At 40.9% G+C, this 23,926-nt stretch overlaps 3 protein-coding genes across 13 annotated transcripts in view; 2 read left to right on the forward strand and 1 right to left on the reverse strand.

The window, feature by feature from the left end:
- Positions 1-19,794, reverse strand: part of LOC111603701 (protein furry) — a 49,696-nt gene extending 29,902 nt beyond the window's left edge. For 3 of the 11 annotated variants that reach the window (XM_030225617.1, XM_030225614.1, XM_030225615.1), the window contains exons 1-13: positions 19,299-19,793; positions 11,141-12,777; positions 10,742-11,082; positions 9,253-10,685; positions 8,962-9,193; positions 8,708-8,890; positions 5,837-6,004; positions 5,634-5,783; positions 5,404-5,573; positions 5,190-5,344; positions 4,989-5,099; positions 4,761-4,915; positions 2,413-2,576 (exon numbers count right to left, since the gene is read on the reverse strand). In XM_030225617.1, coding sequence (XP_030081477.1) covers positions 2,413-2,576; positions 4,761-4,915; positions 4,989-5,099; positions 5,190-5,344; positions 5,404-5,573; positions 5,634-5,783; positions 5,837-6,004; positions 8,708-8,890; positions 8,962-9,193; positions 9,253-10,685; positions 10,742-11,082; positions 11,141-12,777; positions 19,299-19,374 — 4,975 coding nt within the window. In that variant the 5' untranslated portion in view covers positions 19,375-19,793. Of the gene's footprint in view, positions 1-2,412; positions 2,577-4,760; positions 4,916-4,988; positions 5,100-5,189; positions 5,345-5,403; positions 5,574-5,633; positions 5,784-5,836; positions 6,005-7,319; positions 7,464-8,707; positions 8,891-8,961; positions 9,194-9,252; positions 10,686-10,741; positions 11,083-11,140; positions 12,778-15,868; positions 16,169-16,640; positions 16,758-18,206; positions 18,319-19,298 lie in introns of those variants that run through there. The other 8 variants (XM_030225604.1, XM_030225613.1, XM_030225600.1 and 5 more) reach the window with 5 other exon arrangements.
- Positions 19,795-19,881: 87 nt separating this feature from the next.
- LOC111603722 (UPF0046 protein C25E10.12) lies at positions 19,882-21,665 on the forward strand. The gene is made up of 2 exons (XM_023321434.1): positions 19,882-20,430; positions 20,491-21,665. Exons 1-2 carry the CDS (start codon positions 20,045-20,047, stop codon positions 21,017-21,019), a joined length of 915 nt encoding a protein of 304 aa, XP_023177202.1. The 5' UTR covers positions 19,882-20,044; the 3' UTR covers positions 21,020-21,665.
- An 82-nt stretch (positions 21,666-21,747) lies between these two features.
- Positions 21,748-23,649, forward strand: LOC111603721 (tubulin alpha-4 chain). The gene is made up of 2 exons (XM_023321432.2): positions 21,748-21,903; positions 21,975-23,649. Exons 1-2 carry the CDS (start codon positions 21,901-21,903, stop codon positions 23,355-23,357), a joined length of 1,386 nt encoding a protein of 461 aa, XP_023177200.1. The 5' UTR covers positions 21,748-21,900; the 3' UTR covers positions 23,358-23,649.
- The last annotated feature ends 277 nt before the right edge of the window (positions 23,650-23,926 follow it).

The following is a 23,926-nucleotide window of genomic DNA, read 5'->3' on the forward strand; positions in this document are numbered from 1 at the left end:
CATCCACTATTTCTGTATGTATGTATTAAATATGCATTAAGTCCTCGGAACTGGATATTTGAATTTATGCAATAGTTTTGCTCATTCTATCAAATTAACTAACTAAAAATTGTATTGCGCATCAATTTTATAAATGGTTTTGGGGGTTTTCGGCATTTTAAAATTTATATTCAATTTATCATGTTACATTGACCACCCACACAGTCAACTTCACTCTAAGCTGCTGAAAAGCGTTCCGTTAAATAAACAATTTGGACAAATGGCTCTGCTGCAGGCATAACTATAACAAAAACTAAGCTGCTTAGTGCTTGGAAATAAAAAGGTCAGTCAAAAAGATTGGACATGATCTAGAAGCCACGACCCTATCCAAATAGTAAGCTTTAAGGAACAGGCAAAAAAAACGTACAGCAATAACAAGTCAACATCTACAGGCATTATATAAATGTACATAAATTTTAAATTTAAGGCAGAACGATTTGAGGATTATGTAGCAAGAATACAAAATGTTGAGCGGAAGTCACGCGCGAGCTATGTTTACGAATTGCTGCTAATTGCCGTGACGAATTAACGTTTATGCGCCCTAAATCAGCGCTGGCCTTTACGCATTTGAATGAAAATCCATTTTATTAATGCGGTTTTTTTTTCATTGCTGACTTAACATACCCTGTACGCATTACAAAAAACAAAATACAGAAAACTGAGTCGAACGATGAGATAATCATTATGGCAAAGCTAATATTTAAATTAAAATATTAATATTATGTCATAATCATCTATCAGAGGCAAATATTAAGTATACGTAAAACCCTAGCGTTTTTATAAGGACAGCCTCAACTTATAAATGCTAATATTGAGTATATATACTAGTGAGGAGTTACGAAATAGAGAGCAGCATATATTCACATTGAGATTACGTATACGTATTATTGATGAGTTAATAAAGTAAATCAGATATTAAATATACGTGGTTGTGCTTCGCAGCGCTGCTATTAAGTATACGTATTTCTGATAAACATACTAAGAACAACTGGTATTACGTATACGTAGTCTTGATTCTACAATACAGAGAATCAGATATTTCAGTTTATATTAGGTACACGAATTCTTGCTTGATTATGATTACAGAGAGAATTATATATTACGTGTAAGTAAAAACAGTTGCGAATAATTCAATTAATATTAAGTACACATATCTCTGCCTAATGATAACAGAATTGAAGCCGGTCAAAATTTCAATGGGTAAGTTCTCGCAGGTCACTTTTGCTTTTTGGCTTAAAAATTATGCTTACGCTTTTTCATATAAGATGCGCGCCCCAAAAAAATGTGGCTGCCGCGATGAGTTGCTAACGCATTTTGCCCTCTTTTTTATCGGAACGTTAACATTAATGGTCGAGCGAGCAGTTTGTGCATAACAAATTGCCTTAAAATTATACCGAGTCTTGAAATTCCCTAGCGCTTACACACAAAATTAAATTCAATTCAATCAAATTGACGCAGTTATACACACACACAAATAGCAAGTGAAGCAAATAATTTTATGTGGGCTCGAAATTCACCGGAAAAATTATTATATAATAAAAGAGTGTAATTCAAGAGTTGGCAACAACAACATCTATAATAACAACAAAGGCATGTATTACATGACTTCAAAAATTAAACTATTTCTAAAAAAAAATAAGGATAATAGCTAAATAAGAGCGAATGATTACAAATGAAAATATTACTACAAAAATAATTCAAAAGTTGTGCAAATTGTTCAACTGCATAGTAAAAAGTCTAGCATAACGAAGCATGAATACGCTTTGGTAGGGAAATTTATTGAAGAATGCATTTAATTGTCGACTAATGACAGCTATATGATATAGTAACCGAATATCTTTTCTGCTTGCAATAGAAACGTGAACCAGTCATGAAATCGGAATGATTGAAACTAGGTTCCATAGATAGATATTGATGACCAAGAATACACATAGCAAAGAGACCACTTTTTGACTACTCGAGCAGCTGTTGACAGGTTCAGCAGAGTATTACACAGTTGATTAAATTCTCTTTAAACATTGCTCTACTTTTTTTCTGCAGCACTTAAAAAATTTAGTTTACTAAAAATGCACAAAAAGAATAAAGCAAGCAAGGAAAATATAATCTAGTTTCCGACAACTATTAAGAAATGCATCACTTTACGGCCAAACATAGTTTTACAATTTTATATTTTATACTAAAGACATTTTGGCCGACTCAAGTCAGCAATTTATCGATTCAGCGTGGTGGCATTTTGCAAGTTAAATTATCTGTCGAGTCACAATTTTGCATCTACAGATAATTATGGAAAAAGCACTTAAGTTCAATTCCAGTGGAAGTTTATTAAAGTGGACAGCAAAGTACTCGCTTAACATTATTGTAGATAGTTCATACCTTTCTCGCTGTCGCTGTGCAAATTGCCCACGATGCTGCCGAAGAAGCGTTTATCCAGTATTTGCAGCAGCTGCAATGCGGTCGCATGCACCTCCACTCGGGGGCAGCCCGTCATCAGCAGCGTTACGGTAATAACTGACGTATAATGGTCGCACGGATACTCCCTGAAAGAAAGAGATAGACAGAGGGTGTGAGAAAGAGCAAGAAGAAAAACACAAACACGTTGTGGTTAATGGATTTTATGCACTTCAAGAATTTTACTTAAAGTATTAAAAGTTCGAACTTAAGTACAAAGTTAACTCAGTTGCGGTTTTGGTGGTTATGCTAAGCACCTGTCTTTTACCTCAGCTAACGAGCTGGCTATAAGCAGATAAAAGGGACAGACAGCCAAATTAACGGCTTGCCCAATTAAAATTCAATCACATAAGCCAACCCAACCCTAATGGCCCTAATGCTAACTGGAATGGGCCAAGCACCTGTCGATGTAAAATGAGAGAGAGCCATTACCTGCGGCTCGGGCCCCATCCAAGTTGTACCCTATGCAAATTTTCTAAAAATCAATTCTCAATTTGCATACCAAATTGTAAGCGCAGAAAAGTATGCTACGGATTTCGCTCACTTAGTATTAAACAACTTTACAGCTTCAAAATTTTCTACATTTGCTGTTAGCTAATAAATTATTAATAAATCAAATCTATGCCCAACTTTTAAAAATGACTGAAATTTGAATGTCAATTGTCAAACATGAAGAAAATCCTTTCACTGTTGTCTAAAAGTATGTTAAATTTATCCTTTGTTCACTGAATCGCTGAATCGCCTACTGTAAACCAAAATTTGCAATTTGCAGCTGTGACAACATATTGTACTTTGTTTGTGCAACAATTTGCTCACTTATCGGCCAAAATGGCAATTGACCTATAGTGCGACGTGCAGGTGAGTGGGTCAGAGTTTCCTTTGTAACTTGTTTTCGTGTTTAGTCACACGTGCAGTGAGTGAAAAATGTGTATGCAAAAATATGGAATTGCAAACTGACTAGCTCTGTGGGCTGTCTGCAGCTAATTGGAAATGATTTTGCAGTAAATAAAGTTTAAAGCGCCATTATGGCATGGTCCTTGGCAATAAAGGATGTCCATCCACACAGAACACATCCGCCAACAAAAAAATTTCGAATTTCTGTTTGAACATGCTATAGGGCAATGTGTGTGCGAGTGCCACAGTCTGTGTGCTTAACTGCTAAACAAACAGTTTGTGCCACTATGTGATAAAGGCAGCCATAGACGATTTTGGCATTGCAACGATTTGAAGTTTGGAGCATTAAAAGCCACAGTAAATCAAAAATTTAACCAGTTCTAAACTTCAAAATGCAGCGAAGCATTAAGATGGAAATTTATGTCGTATATGGGCAGCGGCACGCAAAAGATACACAAGCAGCAGCTGCTTCCACATAGCGCTCTTTAGCACGCCAAAAAGAAATATCATAAAAAACGCAACAAATTTGCGACATGCACCATGTGGCATGTGCCACAAATAACCAAACCGAATCACATACCAAAACTGCCACACGAAAGTGTTCAGTGCTCAAATGAATGCAAATGGTTTTCCTCGTTAAAGGTTAAATGGGCTAATAAGCCACCTACAAAACAGACCCGTTCACATTTGGAATGCATATTGTTGTTCGACAAGAAAAAGAATATTTCTTATTAAAAATTTGGTTTACTAGCGAACCAAGCACAAACTAGCTCGCTTAAAGGACGACTTCCATGGAATTGAAAACAATGAGAAATTTAAAATTGGAATTAAATTTCATAAAAACCTAGCCAGAAGCAGAAATACACTTTATTAAGTTCATATACTTAAATGATGTATATATGTACAGCAATTCGCGGTAAAAGAGGCAAATTACTGGGAGTCTAAGAGACTGTTTATCACCTGGCTGGAATGCAATAAAGGACAAAAATAAGTATTTATATATACACACACACCCAGGCAAACAGAGTCAGTCAAGCACATACACTCAGACACTTTCCCACTGCAGCACGGTACGCGCTCCAGTGGGCATAAATGGTAGACAAACATAAACATATATAAATGCACAATACATGCCATATATTGTTGGTTGATTGTCATTGAAGGCTGTAAATTTAAAGCGGGAGTCATGGCAGCCAGACACGTGAGTCGCCACTTAAGCCCCAACACACGCACCCGCACCCACGCACAGTGGGGTCGATAGAAGGATACTCGGTAAATGAGATTATTTGTATATAGATCACGTTCTTGGCGGGTATGGGGGGTCTGCTTGGAGCGCGACTAATGCTTTAACATATTAAATTGACGAGTGATTAACTTACTTGGCACTGAAGATTGAGGCCAAAGCCAAGAAGCAAGCATCTGCCTCACGTGGTGTCGACGTATAACAGCGATCGATTACCCATTCAAGCAGTTGGCCCATATCCGGATTTGATTCCAGCAACAGCACAACGGTATCGCGTGCCAGTTGATAAATCTAAACAAAAAGACAACAAAATATGGGTTGAGCTATAGCAGGCATAAACGAGCTATTGTTTTGCTCAACAAACCTTCTCGTCCTTGGAGGTAAGCAGCAGATCCAGCCACTTATAGATGATGCCATCGTCCTGCAGATGCGGCGTATAAAAGATGTGACCGCAGCAGAGCAGAGCGGACATGGCCTGTATAAGAGATACGAGAAATATTCACTTAAGGTCACAAATAGAACACATGAAGGAGGAGCTGCAGCTGCAGCTGTAGCAGCGACTTGCCTGTAATGCGCTAAATTGCAGTTTCTCCTCCTCGAGTGTCTGGCCAATCTGCGAGCTGATGCTTAGAGGCTTGGAGAAGCTGCCACACCATGTGGCAAATAAATTGAATAGATTACGCTTCAAGTCACGCGACAATAAAGTGGCGCACGATTCAACTGTGTCAAATAGTTGATAGTTATTAAATATAATTTAGATTCAATTCAAAGAAACCTACGTGAAAAGTTCTTAATCATTTTGCGTATGAAATTGCAAAAGTGCGCCTTTACTTCGCGTATGCTGAGATTATCCTTGTCCGTTTCAGCCATCAGATAAGCCATGGCGCCTTCTATGTACTCCACAAACGTGGGATGCAAGGACATGGTATCGCGTTCTAACACGCAAGTGCTGTAAGAACGGAATCGTAAATTTATGTGTACATTTCAGTGGGGGATTTGCTGTGCTTACCTCACACCAAAGGTGCCATTTTCCGCAATCTTCTCCAGCACGCGCACCACCTGCAGGCGCAGTGCATCGCGACGACGACGTCGTCGCATATTTTCCTGCTTACGATCAACGGCCTCGCGTATATAGACCACCAGCTCCTCCATGAGATCCCTGTTAAATAGAGATTCAGTATCTCGAATCAAAGATGTTAACATTCTGCTTACTTGAGCGCATCGTGATTTATCATGCCCAACGCATTGACAGCAGCATCCCGCACATCAATGGCCTCGCAGCGCAGCAGGGGCACCACCAGCTTGTACAGTGCCTGGGGCGAGGCGCTGCCCATCGCTGATTTGTCGCTCCGATCTGCGTTTAGGGAATCTGGCGATGAGCTATAAAATAAAATTTACGGTCGGTACATTTTAGCGTCGTGTTTTAATGCTTTAAGTTCCGCAACTCCTGACTCGAGCACATCCTGTCCCTTGAGCTCTGGCAACAGCTATTGACAGAGGCTCTGCTCCTTAGGCAATTAAATTCGTAATTCTATTTATATTTATAACAAAGTTCGCCATTACCCCGCAACTTTATCGAAATTAACATTATAAATATTAAATGCGCACATTTCAATTAAAAAGTAGCATTTCTGTTCGGCAAAAAATCAAATGTGTTGACAGTAAATAAAATTGTTTATATATTTTATATACATATTTATGCGCCGCATATCATATTCTGTCTATGCGCGAAGTAGCGTGGCGTGTGCGGGTACATATCAGTTCGCAATATATAAAATAAATAAACTTGATTTTTTCACAATTTTTCAGCATACCAAAAAGGGGCAGTAAAAGGAGGTGGACGAGGCCAGCACAGCGCAAGCCGGCAAACGAATTTAGTGTACAAATCAACTGGTAAACAAAATAACAATGAAAAAACAATATTGTCGAGTGTGTCAGACTAGTAGATACCCTGTAAAAAATGAGTTGCTGTAAGAATTTATTGTCTTTAACTTTTAGCAGAGATTGATGCAGAGGAAGAGACGGACTGACAGGAGTAGAGAGGGAGGAGGTTAGGGAAAACCTTCATATAGACATAACTACAACGAAAGGCAGAAGAACTTATCTAAATGCCTTTTTAACTACAAAGTATCCTTCAGCACACAATATATTCTGACTACAGGGTACTAGTCTCTAAATGTGGACAAATTGAAAAAATAGTGCACAACCAAAATATAAATATATAATATTATAAGCATATATTTATGTGCAAGCAACTACAAATGAAAAAGCATCAAAGCTCTATACAAATTGATAAAACGTATCATAAGCATAAAAATGTTTTCAAATTCATATTTATTCAAACAACAAATATTGAGACAACAATTTGTGGCACTCAAATTAAAACCACATTGAAGCAGAAATGTTAAACAAGAAAAGCTGCTTTGCTTTAAGTATTTGCCAACTGAAGAATATTTTTAAGCAACTACGTCCGCTCTAAGCACTCAAGTATTAAGTTGCATGTCACAAACACACACATATATACACATACACATACACCACACTTCACGCAGCACACACATTGAAGCATATATGACTATAAAAGCCACATTAAAAGTAATCGGCGCAGCCTTATGCAGATTAATTATAAGTTTCTTGTTTGGGGATTTTGGGATGTTTAGGATTTTTGGGGTTTTTTGTGTTTAATTTGCTTTACCCAAGTCGTTTCTGGCGCGCTTCCTTGCGTCCGTAGGAGAGCGGCAGAGTGAAACGTGTCACAATTCCCTCGGGCCCAAAGACATTTGACGGTATATTGTCCAAGGAATCGGATAGCGAACGTGAGTCCGATTGATCTTGTAAACTATAAATTACAATCCATATATAGTGATAAAGCATAGATATATAAGTATCATAGACATAGAACGATGGTAAATTTTGTGAATATATGATCTTTAACCAATAACGAGCCGTTTTGATGTAGACATAGACATGGACTGTGAACTGTGTATTGAAATAACATTCCCCAACTACCAACTGACGTTTAACAAGAGTTATGAACTTTTTTATATGCGTGTGTGTGTGTGTGATTGCGTGTGAACCACGTGCAAAGTCCTCGATTTATTTTTAAATGCTTTAAATGAAACTGACGCAAAATCAATCAACAAACGTCTGTTAGCTTAATGAAGCACTTAGTCGACTGTAAAGAACATTAACTTGAAAGCAAAAATAACTATCTAACGAAAACAAAGCTTAAATATGTATTCTTAAATCAAAGTAGCGCCGATAAAAGCCACATCAAATTATTCATTTCACGACGGTACACTAATAATAAGAGCTGTTTTGATTGCGTATTGAAGGCGTTTGCCTCATTTACATATTCACAGGCTGGCGTCGCACTTCTCAGTGAAATCCAACTCCTGACAAAATTTACAATTTGCATTTCAAACAAAACAAACATATAGATGTATGTTTGTTTGTTGTTTTAGACGGAACACAGCTACAATTACAACTACAAATACAAAAAAAGAGACATGTAAATAAACATACAACATAACAATGAAAAGAGCAAATACGACGATTTATAAGAAACAGCATACAACAAGCGTAGATAAACTCTATACATAACAAAGGACAAAGAATTTGGATGCATATTTTTGACATTCTAATTAAAAATTTTGATTGGTATTATGCAAATACGTGAATCGAAACCGAATTCCAATTCAACTTAATAGATATTTGATAGCTATTTGAAGTCAGTTCGTTGAATATTTCATTATTATGATGGGGTGTATGGATGTGTGTCTGTGGGTGTGCTGTGTGTGAAACGTGGACAAACAATTGCGGACAGGCGCATCAGATGCTACTTAGTTAGAAACAAATACACAGGTAGACCAACTAAAACGAAATGACAGCAAAATTATAATGAATTTGCATATAATTGGAACTGACACACGTGCACTGAATATAATTGAATGCTATATGTTAATCAAACACGGTACAAATGTAAATGTTTTATTTGAATTGCGATTGGACCCACTCACAATCTGTTTTTAGGTGCACTGAACAATGTTTTTTTGCAATGTCTATGGACATGTTCAAACTTACCTCAAGCTCAAATCTGGCGAGGCACAGCGCACAGCTACGCTTGGTATTTGTGGCACCAGGCGCATGGCACAGGCGACCTGATTGCGCCAAAGACGCATATACGAATCCTTTTGACTCTCGGTGGGCATTTTCTTTGTGGGCGCCGAGCCGCGCAGCAAGGAGGCACGATTATCGCTGACGGGACTGCAGATCGGAGAGAATATGGGTTGAAAGTTATTTTCAGAAGAGTTTTGTAACTTTAAGCTTTAACTTACGTGGGATCTATGACGCTATAGAGTGCAGTGAGACGTGAATAGCAAATGGGCCAAGCCTGTGCTACCGCTGAGGGGCATTGCTGCAGTACACGCTGACGCTCCAATAGACCAAACAAACACATTGCCCAGGGATCAAAAGGCGGCTGCGGGGAGCTGGCAGTTGCAGCGGCTGCAGCTGCGGCAGAGCTCGACTGCGAGAGATTCAACGTTGATGTAGAGGATTTGGAGTTGTCTAACAAAATAAAAAACTGTTAATTTCCACACACTAAAGTCGTTTGCCAGCCAGCTTACCATCTGTCAGTCCGGCCAGCCAAACGCCGCCACTGCGCTCAGCTATCCAATACAGGTCAATGCAATTGGCATTCAGTATGGCTGTCTTCTCTGCCTGCGGCAGCAGTGGCAGGCATTTCTCCACAATCTGCGGGCAGCAGCGATCCATCACATCGATCAAAGGTGGTTCCGTTTCGGGTATGCCCAATGCACGCATTAAATTCTTCACCTCTTTGAGTATAATGGCTGCCAGTTTGCGCAAATAGAGCCGATAATTGCAGAGCAGCACCAAGGCGAAGCCTTCGACAAAGTGCAGCGTAGTAACTAATGGTATCTCATTCTTTTTGCCCACATCGTTGGCCACCATATTGAGCACCGTGTGCTGGGTAATACTGGACATGCCACTGGAGGTGGTTATGCTCGAGGCAGCACTGCTCGCTGTGTTCAGATGCTGCTGCTTGGACTGCTGGCTGCTGGTCGTGTCTTTGCCAGCGGCGGTCGATGGTGTAGCCACAGCAGCCGCAGGCGTTGCCTGTGTAACAGCTGTGCCGATGGTAGCTCCTGCGCCACCAAGTTTAGTTTGTGCTTGATTATTAGTGGCACCAGTAGCACCTGAACTGGGTACACTACTACTGCCGCTGCTATTGCTGCCGGTGGCTGCAGCGCCGTTGACATTAATCGCGCAGCGCCAAATGTTTAGGAAGACAAACAAGATGCGCGTACAATTCTCCAACAATTGCGGATAGGTGTCGGTGACATCGCGCACCAGAAACTGTGTGTAACCGTGCACGACATCCTGACGCCAATCCGGAAAGTCTTTGACCAGCGTCTGCAGCGATTGATACGTCAGTATGCGCAGCTCCTCATCCATATGCACGGTCAAGCGAGACAGCAAGTCGATCAGCTCTTGGGCGGTCATTGTATCGGGTATTAAACGTGGCACAGCCGCAACGCACGTCCGAAAGAGATCAATGCGCGGCTTTCGTTCACCAGAGAGCATCTCGTCTGGCTCCTTGTTCTGGTTCTGTGTATTCGTCATCATTAACGGCCGTCCACAATGAACATCCAGGGCACGTAAAATGTCTACAAATACACGACGTACGTGTGGAAAGTATGTGGACATGCCAATGCTACGTGCCGTGTCGTCTGTTAACATCTTGTTGATGTACGTCCTCTTCACACGTAACGTATTTCCCGAGGGCAGCGCCGGTACAGTGCGCGGCATTGGCGGCTCGCCGTCCTTTTGCTGCAATGAATCAGCAACTACAAGAAATGCACGTAAGCCAATGCTCATGCGCTCCGGATTAAGTATGACTTTAATGGAGCGACCCACGCAGAGTAAATCGTAGACAATCTCTCGCATAGCAAAGTCCATACGTTCCTGGGCAATAAACTGAATGATCTTGACAAAGATGTTCAGCGGTGTATCACGCGGCACGACGCCCTTAGAGCCTCTGCAAAAGAAAATCTGTCAGTAAAAGCAAATTCATCCATGCCGAAATAAACAAACTTGGGAAACAGCGAATTGACAATGCTCTGCAATCGTGAGTGCGTAGCCGAGTTGGATTCGCACTTGATTCTTATCATGTAGACCCAGAGGAGGCGATAGAGTGACTCCAGGGCAACGCGACTCATTTTAGCGTCGCGATTCTTCAGATTGCTCAAGCACATAGCCAAAAAGTAATGCCAGTTGGTCAGAAAGAAAGTCTTTTGCGAAACGCAGAGCAGGCAAGTGACGAGCGGAAACAGCGCCAGACGATGCTTTGACTTGGTCGATGCATCGAGGGTCTGCACATACAACAGCTCCACAAAGTTCTTAACACAGGGCACATTAACCTCGTTTTTGACGGCCTAAAAGAGAGCCATTGATTAATAAATATATATCTGTAAATTTATTAGACATTCTTACCGCCGCAACGGGCACTAGAATCTCCACGAAGAGTCCAGCCAGCGCATGTTTGATATCCTTATCCTTTACTTCCAAAAAGTATTGACCACATTCGTGCATAAACTGAAACGAGGCCTCAAACTCCTCAATGGGTACCATTTTGACGCGAAAGAACTTCATGCCCATCAGCAGGCTTATGATGCTCTGCATCGTCGTGGGCGATGCCTCTTTGCCGCGCAACTCCTTCAGCTCAAACATGAAACGCTTACGCACCGACGCAAATCGACTCTGGGCCAGGACGCCAATGACCTCTGAGTAGAGATCTGCAATCATGTGTATATTATGTGCATTGGGATTGTTCTCCAGGCCCTCTTTATACTTAAAGTGCTTAAAGGCCAGATTCTCAATGCTGCGCACCAGATCCTCATGGCCCGGATGAAACGGCAGCTGTTTGAGTATCTCAATCAGAGCCAAACAAAATATAAACTCAACGGCCGCCTCGCGACGCTGCAGCTGAAAGTCCAAGTCCACGCTGGTCTTGTTCACAGACTGAACACTGCTGTCCGATGCTGGCTTCTTCAGATCATTCTTGATCTCCATATCGGACAGCTGGCGTCGATGCCAAGCGAGCAGCGTGTGCAGCAGCGAGGGCAAACAATGCTCGGCCACAGAGCCCAGTGCGGAGAGCAACTGATCAAATTGCTGATCCTCGCCGCGTTGCAGCAACTTCGATAGATTCTTATCGGCGCTCTCCAACATGACCAGCTCGATTTTCTTTTCCGCCTGCGCTGTGAAATCGCTAAACAAATTGCGCATAACTATTTCGCCGGGTCGCGGAGCTGTCAGCTCCACGCTGGCCACACTGGCCGCCAGCGCATGCATCTCGGCCTGCGTGTAACTGGGCAGCACGTTTATAATCGAGCTACGCGAATGTGCGCCCCAAGGCAACAGCGACTGACGCTGCGGTATGATCAAAGGCGGCAATGCAGCAGGAGGTGAGGCGTAACTCTGGCGATTGGCGCTATAGCTGATGGTGGCCGTGGCTTGAACAGCACCGGACTGTTCCTGATTAGTCACCGATTGTTGTTGTTGTTGTTGCTGCTGCTGCTGCTGCTGCTGGTGTGGGTATAGCTGTTGTTGCTGTGGCTGATGTGACTCATACTCTATGCTGTAAGGGTATTCGTCGCCAAGAATTTGATAATTTATGGGCGATGTGGTGCCACTACCATTGGCAGACGCTGATGCGGACACTGATGCTGCTGCTGCTGCACCATTAAGCCCAATGCGTCCTAATTTGGGTGTTGAGGTGTATTCACTGGAGTTTATGGAGTGACGCTGAGCGGGTGAACCAGTTGCCTCCAGCTGTGTCTCGTTATCAACGTTATCGGCGCTAGTGTGATAAGGATCTTCATGGTAAACACTACGCTGTGGGCTCTTTGTGGGCGTGGTATTAGCAGCTGTGCCAATGGCTGTTGCTGCTGCCGCTGCTGCTGCTGCTGCTGCTGCTGCTGTTGTTGTTGTTGCTGCAACTGTTGCTGTTGCTGTCGCTGTTGTCGCATTGGGACTGCCGCCAGCTGGTGAGCCCAGGGCCGCCGCACCACCAACAACAATTGTGGCGGCCTCGCTCACGTGTTGCTCATTTGGGTTTTGATTTGTGCCTTTGGGGAAAACAATAAAAAAATTCATAAAATAATATCAGTTATAAATGGATTTTCACTCTTATCTATACGCTGAAATGTGGCTCAAATTGTATCTATAAAATGATTCATTTATTGTGTCAGCACTACAAGCTACCCTTTTAGCAAACAACAACAAAGCTCGTGAGTATTTGTGTATGTTAAAGGTTTGTTTACTCAACAATTATGTTTTTTTTTTTACCCAAAATATATATGTATTTATTGTGTGGTATGTAGTTAACACGCGCCTAGCAAATCATATCTGCAAATAGAAAATATTATCTCATCATCAGCATAATGTGTTTTCCTCTTTTTGTGGGTGTGTGGTAACTTCGAGCCCAAGCAAGTGGCATAGAAGACAAATACCCTGTAGACCCTGGCCCGTTATCGTAGAAGTCCATTTCCTCATGTCTGTTCATTTGTTCGCTTGTTGGCTTGTATCTTAATTAGAAAATGTTAACGATGCGTGGAACATAAATTCATTATCGGCATATCGCATGTCTAGCAAAAATATATATATATATACATATATATATATATTAACAAACAATTAAGACTCCGATTTGATTCGATTCGTTCGGTTAATTTTTGATGACGACATCACATCAATCTCTCAATCTATACGAAGTTAAAGTCTAAATAAAGCTTGTTCATCCTCATATAACATTTTAGTAAATATTACTGAACAGTTTCTCTTTATCTCTAACTTTATCGCGGCGCCATCGAACGGCACGTCAAAGAACACACATTTTTTGATATCAATTCAAGCGAAAAACCAATTTCACGATTTCATAAATACATACACATGTATATAAAACATATAAACCATTGAAATTGTCTGGATTATTCTCAGTACCAAGAGTCGCGTCATCTATATGGATCATGAACGTCCAATTTCCAGCGAAGTTCATGCCATTTGTTCGAGGCATCAATGAAGGGGACACTTAAGAATATATCAGACACACTCAATAAAATCGTAATAAAGATTATGAATCAAGACTCTTCGGAAGTAGATACTTGGATAATACAAAAAGAATATAAAATTTTTAACTATGTGTGAATTAAACAATAATCATAGAACTCATAAAATTCGCTATAAATTTGAGCTTCAATAAATCCCATAAATTCCATATAAGGCTTATCTAACTGGGGGCCACTTTAGAGCCTCTGACAAAGCCTCGCCAAAGTTTCGTTAAAAGTTAAATCAAGCACCTATAAATCAATAGCTTTGACTGTATGAAACGAAAACCCAGTGAGAATTTCAAGTTCAATTGTTGTCCTTAAGCTGTCATTAGGGCTACAGCAATAGCAGCAACGAGAAGCCTTTCTATTACCTGCAGCTAAAAGTAATATAAATAATAAATAGTAAATGGTAAATGGTAAATGGTAGACGGTAAAAAGGAAATGCTCGGTGGGGATGTGGCAGACATTACCCAATGCCGACACATGACCGCCAGCTGTTCCACAGGACCCGAAGGACTCACACGACACTTAAAGGTCACAGTCAAAGTTCAGGGCAAAGGTTTCGATGTCACTGAATAATTGATCAACTTTTTAAAAGACTACGTAAGTTTATATATATATACGTGCATAATATATATAAATGTTTACGTTTGCATATAAGACTGCCCAAGCTGTCATGAAAACTGCGCAAAAGGCACGAAATCAAATGAAAATTCAATAAAATTTAGCCTTAGATTCGTTCCTCGTTATCTAAACATTTTCCCACATCAGAGAGTTGGGGAAAAAAGATAAGCATTTGACAATTCAGTATAAATGACATGATGTTACCCTACAAAATCTTTAAATAAATTAAATTTCAATAAATAAATTTTGAGAATCGCCAAGAAAGGAGATCTTGACAAAGAAGGTCTAAAATAGAGCGAGTGAGAAAGAGCAGGTGGAAGAGTGCAATTCAGTCAGCTAATACAATAGTAAGACAGAAATATTATAGGTATATATTATATATAGAGTATAAGAGTAAGAGTAGAGAATACAAAAATGGATGAAGGCAAAACCACTGAAAATCCACAACTGCAGCATACCCCATTCATGTGGCTTTCAATAGGTATATAAATGCGCAGAAAATATGGAAAATTGCGTTAAAAATATAAAATCCAAACCGACAGCAAAGACAGATTCTCCCCATTTGTTTGTGTATATTATTAATAACGTATTAACACGCTCGCATCCCATCAAAAAAAAAGAAGTAGAAGAAGAAATCTGCTAGAAGCGAAAGTAAAGCAAACGAATGGAAACGGACTGAAATTCTTGTTTTAAATGCGCTATGGATGTGTCATTTAACAAAACTACAGCAGCACCAACAACAAAAACAACAACTTGGCAGAGACATGCGACCAAACATGAATCTCTCCTCTCCTGATCTCTTGCTGCCCCGCTAGCACTTAGCCCATGTCTCTGATTCTCTCATCCAATTTCAGTGGGCCAAAAGTTGAAGAACTGCAGCGCAGACAAAACGAAAAATGTTTTTAAATTTGAAAAATCAGCAAAAATAACAAAAATATTTCATGTAATCTGTGTAAATTATAAAAACGACTTTAAAGACTATTTCACTATCTTGAAATATCAATTATATTGCTAATGATACAACCCTCTCTCAGCAATTGGCGTTGAATTTAGAGTCTTTTCTATTGTTAATGATCTTCTAGTCGAGATAACCCCAATTTTGTGGTTAAAAATGTTTAATATATATAGGATTCGCTATAGATTATCAGCCAATTGCAGAAATCAAAAACATTTATTAAACAAAATGAAACCTTGGAAAAACAATAAAACTTTTCTTAGAATTGATTTGAATTTTTTATTGATTTTCTGTTCGACAAAATGATGAACCATTTAGAGAGCTCAGCCAGGCGAAAATGGGCCATCAGAAGCCATAAAATATAAATAGCGAGAGCTTTTCTCAACTTTTCCATTCGAATGTAGATGGATATCTATAGATTTTTCTTATTTTTGCCACCCACATAGATAATATTTAACTGTCAATATGCGATATGCTTGACATATATTTGTGATAAATGATTGCATGTTAATGAGGAACTCTATTTGTTACCTTTTAGTTTTTTTGGTGTCCATTGAAAGTTCCATAACATGAAACTGGCGCATAAATTTGTAAAATAATCACAGCTGGGAAAATGATGCTCAGGCAGTTTTTCCAACGTTTAAACACGACAACAACAACCACAACAACAATAGAGAATATTCCGAATACAGAGCGCAAATAATTGGCGCAATAATACTTCTTGTTGTGGGTGTGTCTGTATGTGTAGCCAGAAGTAGGGGCAGGTGATTAAATAAACGTTGGCGTTTGTAAGTACACGTAATTAGAGGCACGTGAGCTTTGTTGCTCTATCTAAACACAAATTATATTTATGAGTTGTAATTAATTTTTCTTTCTGAAGCAGGATTTTTTCTTGTTGTTGCTGTTGCCGTTGTTGTTGTTGCTATTGTTGATAAGAACAGGCCATACAGCTCATAAATGTGTCACCACAAGACTTGCGGGCCGAGATTAGATCGTATATAAAACGAAAAAACACGAAAAAACAAAGAGCAACAAAAAATTCAGCTGTTCGTTAATTTTTAGGCGTCACTCATATAAATATAAATATTAACGATTATTTGTAATTTTCACAGCTTTTTTGAAATTCAGCTTGATGTATGTATTTATAATGCTTTTTTATGCTAATGAGCCAGTTTAAAGACGTCTCAAAAAAATGAGCTCAGCGTTTTGAATTCGAAATCGACACACGACGCTGATGACAACAACAATAACAACAACAAGAACTACATGAGCACAATAACACAAAATTCGGTTGTCAAATTACAATTTCGAGTCAATTTAACGCATTTATTTATATATTTGCGCGATCATTTATATATTCATAGGTGTGTGCAGCACATATATCTTCACGTTCACATCGCACACTAAACACAATTTCTGTCGGCTAAAACAAAAACACAATATGTATATTTATATATATATGCATATATGTATATATATATACAATTGTACATATGTGTGTACATATAAAAATCTCAATACGCAAACGTTGAAAACGTAAAATGCTAAATACGAGGCGAACTCAGGCGACGACTAATTTCGACTGCGGCGAAAACGCGCGCGCCTCGCAGCCCAAAAAAGTTCCAAGCAGCGCCAGAATCAGCAGCAGCAGCGAAAGGCAGCGACGTCAACAACAAATACGAGCAATAAGTAATACAACAAATAAAATGAAACGCAAACGTAAAGCAAAAACAAAAAAGGCTGAGCGCAAATCGCGCGCGCTCGCAAATTGAAAGCACAAAATCAAAACAAACGATAATTGTATATTTAAAATTATGATTAAGCACAAGAGACAGAGAGAGAAATAGAGAGAGCAGTGGAGAGAGCAGCAAGTGTGCCAAAGAGCGTGTAAGTGTATGGGGTGTGAAACAGCTGTTGAGAGCGGCGAATTGGAAAAAAGCCGCACAGCAATAAAAAGTAACAACAACTCAATCAGCTGAGCATGTGGCGTCGACTGCGACGCCGACTGCAACAGCGGCAGCTTTTGCAATTGTAAAACACAATGATTGGCATTATTATTAATTTTTGTTGTTGCTGTTGTTCTTGTTTGTTTTCACTAATATTTCGGATATTAACATAAATTATATAAAAACGAACAAGCAACATTGCAATTAGCTCAGAACAGGGTAGTTGGTAGGTTGTTATGGCACTTAGCACACACACAGCCCACACAACACACAAATAGTTCCGCAGTTTTGTAGTACGCTGCGTATGCGTAATCGCATACAAATGTACAATTGAAGGCTAAAAAAACGTCGCGGCTTACATTGTATAACCCGTTCTCTCGAGTTTTGCGCCCCCAAACTACTGTTTATTACATAAATCATCTTGAAGTGGATTTTTATTTTTGTTTTGTTTGTATTTGCGTTTGAGTGCGCAAATTTCTAAACCAATATTTGCAATTTTTTGTTTGTTTTCAATTTGTTTTCGATTTGCTTTGTTGTCATATTTCGCAAAGCTTTGCTAATCATGCAAACTGTACAATTTTTGTAACAATAAACAACCAACTTGATTATTAACTGTGGAAGCCATAAAAAAAAGAGAAACAAAATACAAATGCACAAATGTTTGTACAATATACAAAAAGGAAAATGTTTCGGGAATTAGCACATTATTTCGTATATGTCTCTCACTCCAACTCGCCGCGCACCTATAAGTGTTAGTTAACGGGTTTTATTGCAAATTACATCACGCCCACGCCATATAAATTGCCAAACGCAAAAACAAAAGGCAAAAACACACGCGATGACGAACACGCGACCGGAACGCGCCTTTACACACGAAACAGTTAAGAAAAAAAGGAAGAACTACAATAAGGCAGAGAACGCACTGCAACTTGACACTTGGCGGGTTGGCAAACAAATGAGCTTTGAAGCCTCAGGACAGCGACAGCAATGGCGACGGCAACGGCGACGGCAACGACGACGGCAACGGCGACAGCAACGGCGACGACTACAACTGAAACACAGACGGAGACTGAGCTAGAATCGCACAACTTATGCAATTGGCACAGGTGCCGCCACATAGAGCTCACTCGACATTTGACTTTTGGCGAGCAGCGGCGAAATTATCGCCTTTACTATTTTGTTTTCTTCTTCTAATTGTGCACCACCAGCAGCTGAGAACATCCGTTGGATAAGTGCCAGAGGTTGTGACCAAACTGACTGACGTTCTTGCTTATTGTGAATGTCATTATCAAGGTTTATGTTTTCTGCGTCCATTGTCTGTTTGTGAATGAAATGCCTCCACAACGAATTGAGAGGAGAGCGACCAAACACGGACATACACATACACGCATACCCATAATAAATTTACGACTAGGTCTAGGTCAATGCAGTGCCGAAATACGCGTGTATTAGTGATCATCTCTCAATTTTTAGTCTTGCAATTTTACTCTCCTGCTCTCGGCAGTGGTAGTATGCGTGTGTGTGTGTGTGCGAAGGAGAGGAAACATGCGCTCATATCCAACTGTAAGTGGAAACGGTAAATAACAGCCCTCGGTGTCAAAGCTCAATAAAGAGCAGAGCCATAAATGATGGCCGAGTCAAAGAACAATGGCCACACAAATACACTGACGGAGGCAATGCAAATGGATTGGCTGTTCGGGCATTATTTGTATATAGAGAGCAGAGCAGGCGCAATCAAAGTGAATCATCACTTAACAAATGAGGAAATAAACAGACAGAAGCAAAAGCGCCGACGCAAAGAACTAAACAAGGTGCAAGAGGTACCAGGTAGTAACATACTCACACCTGGATGCACGCATGCACACACACATGTACAAAACAGATAAAATGCACACTTGATATGTGGGCGTAAACAATTAGCAGCGACGTCAGCGGCAATTAAAACGAGTGTAAGAAAAATAATAATTGGCTGCGCCCAGGCAGAGCTAATTGACTCGCACCAAAATAGAACTCACCTGCAGTGTTTGCGCTGGCACTGAGGCCATCCAGAAATGCATCCGGCTGTGGCTGCAGCTCCAATGATTGTTCCATGCCTGCTTTTTAGAGCCCAAAACACTTGCGTACACAATTTTTAATACACTAAGTGGCTGCCATCTTTGTTTTCTCGAAGTGCATACAGTTTTGCTCGCACGTCCGTATTGCGGCGACGGCGAGCAACGGCACTAGCACTTGGCAGTAAATGAAACACAACAAAATGCAATTATTGGCGTATTGCAAATAAATTTGAGAATTTGTCTAAACGAAAAATGAACAATACGTGAGTGGTAAGAAGCAGAAGATACAGTAGTCAGCAGGCACAGCTGTTTTTTGTTTAGCATACAGCGTTGCCACCTAACGACGTGTTGCGACGGCGCTACAAACGTGCAATGACGTCACAATCTATAGCTGGTGGAACTCAACATATTGCGAATATTTTGTACAAGTATCATATATGATTAATATTTATTTCATTTTTTTAATAACTTATTCGGTTGCGAGTATTGTTTTTCTAATTTGTATTGTGTTTTGTTGTTTTTTTGTGTGACAGCCCTGACAGCCCTGGACAACAGCTGATTTTCACTTTTTGTTTTGCACGCCTTGCGTTATCTATATTTATCGGCGAATCGGTGTTTATTTTATTTAAAAACCGCAAATTCCCGTGTACTTATCAGCATTATTGACTATCAATGTTGTATTAATAGCCGTGAACGGTACACCAACAATGGCTACGTTGCCTATTGCCGTACATCCGTTAACCAGCGACCCAACCGCCGCCTGGAATGAGATCAGCAAAAGCCAGCGGGTCATCAAGGTTGTTATGAAGCCACCAACCACAACGGTGGCTCCCAATAAGGCGCGCGTTGTCTGCATGTCAGATACCCATTCACTAACGCCTTACATAAAATTCGATATACCCGATGGTGATATATTCATACACGCCGGCGACTTCACCAAGTGTGGACAGCTACAAGAAGTTGTGGAGTTCAACAATTGGATCGGAGCGTTGCCACACAGACACAAAATCGTGATTGCGGGCAATCATGAGCTCAGCTTCGATCGCACCTTTACACATCCCTTCCAAAACAATGGGCAGGCGCATGCAGACCGGTAGGAATGAAGTTGTCAAAAATTAAACTTATTTACTAAGCTATTCTGTATCCTTATCAGCTCCAAGCACACAGGCATGAGTATTTTAGATGATTTGCCCACGTTGGGAAATGACAAACAGAGCATGGAGAGCGCCGTCAAGACGCCCAATATACGCGAGGCCTTAACCAACTGCACGTATCTGGAGGATGAGCTGCTTGAGCTGTGGGGTGTGCGCATCTATGGTTCGCCCTGGCAGCCAGAATTTTGCCGCTGGGCTTTTAATGTGCCGCGAGGCGCTCCCTGCCTGGATAAATGGAATGAAATACCCGCGGGCGTTGATATACTAGTCACCCATACGCCGCCCGTTGGCCATGGCGATCTCTGCTGTTCCGGTGTGCGAGCGGGCTGTGTGGAGCTGCTGAGCACCGTGCAGCAACGTGTAAAGCCCAAATACCATGTATTTGGCCATGTGCACGAAGGATATGGCATAACGAGCGATGGCAGGATCATCTATGTGAATGCATCCACGTGCGACATAAACTATTTGCCCAACAATACTCCCATTGTTTTCGATGTAACGCTGCCGCCTGGTGTGCGTAAGGATTAGGCTGCCCCAAACCGATTTATATTTATTCAATCTACACTTAAGTTGCCATTCGACGGAACAAGGAATTTATTTTACACTGCACATGAAATTATTTTAAGCTTAGCATTTAACAGAACCACAATAACACTAAAACAATGCTCATTAAATGTCCTCGTTTTAACATTGACCTAGTCAAGTTTCAAACCAGCTGTAGATCACAAATGCGACTTTGCTAACAGTACTGCACATACAGTCCCATCTCTACGTCCTGCACGTAACAGCACTGGTTAGTCTAGTTTCAAACCAACTGTTGATCGGGAGTGCAACTCTTCGCTGTTTCAGTCGCTGCAATTAAATGTCCTGCATATTCCAACACTAACTTAGTCAAGTTTCAACCCTGCTTCTGATTGTGATTGCAACTCTGCAGAGAATCAAGAACTTTCTTTGCATTCTCGCAGTTCCACCTCTAAGGCCATTAAATATCCTGCACATTACAATGCTGACTTGGCCAAGTTTCGAAGCGTGGAAACTATTCAGTTCCGATCGCAAATGCAACTCTGCAGAGAATTAAGAGCTTTCTGTGTATTCACGAAGTTCCATGTGTAAAGCCATTAAATGTCCTGCACATTGCAACACTGACTTGGTCAAGTTTCGAACCAATTGAACTATTGCATTGCGATCGCAAATGCAACTCTGCAGCGAATTCAGCATTTTCTGACAGTTCGCCTTTATGCCATTCGTTCTAACGGCATCCATCCAGCGCCATCGCTGCCGCCATCTTGTTCTGCAACGTGGCCATCAAAAGAAATTCAATTTGAATTTCTTGCGAGCTGTTCACGAAAGCTTTGATTTTAAATTGTGTTTTGCTTATATTAATTAGCTGTAATTTGGCATACAAAACTATGGTGAGCCTGCTAAATAAAACATTGATCCTTCCACTCTGAGAACACAAATTGATTTGAAAATTCTATTAAAGCGCGAAGTCATTTCCATACAAATCGGGCAATGCGGCACGCAGATTGGCAACGCCTGCTGGGAGCTTTATCTGCTGGAGCATGGCATCAATCTGGATGGTAGCCGCAAAACGGATGAGCAGCAGGTGGAGAGCGGGCGTGGCTCGAGCGTGGGCCAGGGCTCCTCAGACAATGATGCACACACCTTCTTCATGGAGGCGGGCAATGGCAAGCAGGTGCCCCGCTCTATCTTTGTGGATCTGGAGCCATCGGTGATCGATAGCGTACGCACGGGCGTCACCCGGCATCTTTATCATCCTGAGCAACTAATCTCCGGCAAAGAGGACGCAGCCAATAACTTTGCCCGTGGACGCTATTCGATTGGCAAGGATGTGGTGGATCGGGTGACATCGCGACTACAAAAGATTGTGGAACAATGCGATGGTCTGCAGGGTTTCCTCATCTTCAATTCTATGGGCGGCGGCACTGGCTCCGGCTTCACCTCGCTGCTAATGGAGTCGCTGTCCAATGATTTCAGTAAGAAGTGCAAACTCAACTTTGGCGTCTATCCTTCACCGAAGGTGTCCACAGCTGTGGTGGAGCCCTACAACGCACTGCTAACGACACACTCGACCATGGAGCATGCGGACTGTGTCTTCATGGTGGACAACGAGGCCATCTATGACATCTGCAAGAGCAAACTGGGCGTGGACAGGCCGGCGTACAACAATCTGAATCGCCTAATTGCCCAAATAGTTAGCTCGACAACTGCCTCCTTGCGTTTTAGTGGCTCCATGAATGTGGATCTGAATGAGTTCCAAACGAATTTGGTGCCCTTTCCTCGCATACACTTCCCTCTGGTCGCCTATGCTCCGCTGATGTCCGCGGATCGGGCTGCCCACGAGCAGCATGCGATCACCACGCTGACGAATGCCTGCTTCGAATCCTCCAACATGATGGTGAAGTGTGATCCTCGAGCTGGCAAGTTCATGGCCTGCTGCATGCTCTTCCGCGGCGATGTGGTGCCCAAAGATGTGAATGCAGCGATCTCGGCAATCAAATCGAAACGGCATATCCAATTCGTTGACTGGTGTCCCACGGGCTTTAAGATCGGCATCAACTACGAGAAGCCGGCCTTTGTCCAGGATGGTGATCTGGCTCCAACCTCTCGCGCCTGCTGCATGCTCTCCAACACGACGGCCATTAGCGTGGCCTTTTCTAACCTGGCCTACAAATACGATCTGATGTTCAAGAAGCGCGCCTTCGTCCATTGGTATGTAGGCGAGGGCATGGAGGAGGGCGAATTCAATGAGGCACGCGAAGATATTGCGGTGCTCGAACGGGACTTCAACGAAGTGGGCCTGAACAACGATGAAGAGGACGAAGAGGAGTATGGCGAATTCTAGGCAGAAATATCCATTCCAGCTCAATCTATCTCAATATATGAGTTCCCTAAAATCCGTTTTAAATTGTAACCAAAAACCTAGATAAGTATTATTATATAGTATATTATCAATGAACTGGTTTCCCGGGTTCTGTCGTTCCCTACAACGCCCAATGAGCACTACCTAAAATTCGAGTATTGTATTTATATCTTTCTATATACGTAAGTCTTATATGTATATACTATCTTATTGTAGATCTTTGGATCCATAAAGGAACTCTATTAAATGAAGCACATCAATAAATTGTAAGAAAGAATACCTTGTTTACTAACTGGGTTTCAAAATATAAATTTAAAAACTATTTTTAAAAAAAGCATTTAAAAAAAAAAATATATATATATATAAATATATATATTCATATATATATATATATATATATATATATATATATATATATATATATATATATGTTGAAGTTGAAAGTCAGGCTCATCATATACAATATTTTCTATTTATAGGACAGTTTCTTATAACAAAAGCAAACCATTTCAATTAAAAAAAAAGCTTTTTGTCTCAGTTTTTTTAAATTT

This window comes from Drosophila hydei, unplaced genomic scaffold (genome assembly GCF_003285905.1).
Source record: "Drosophila hydei strain 15085-1641.00,03,60 unplaced genomic scaffold, DhydRS2 tig00000001-arrow-pilon, whole genome shotgun sequence".
NCBI lineage: Eukaryota > Metazoa > Arthropoda > Insecta > Diptera > Drosophilidae > Drosophila > Drosophila hydei.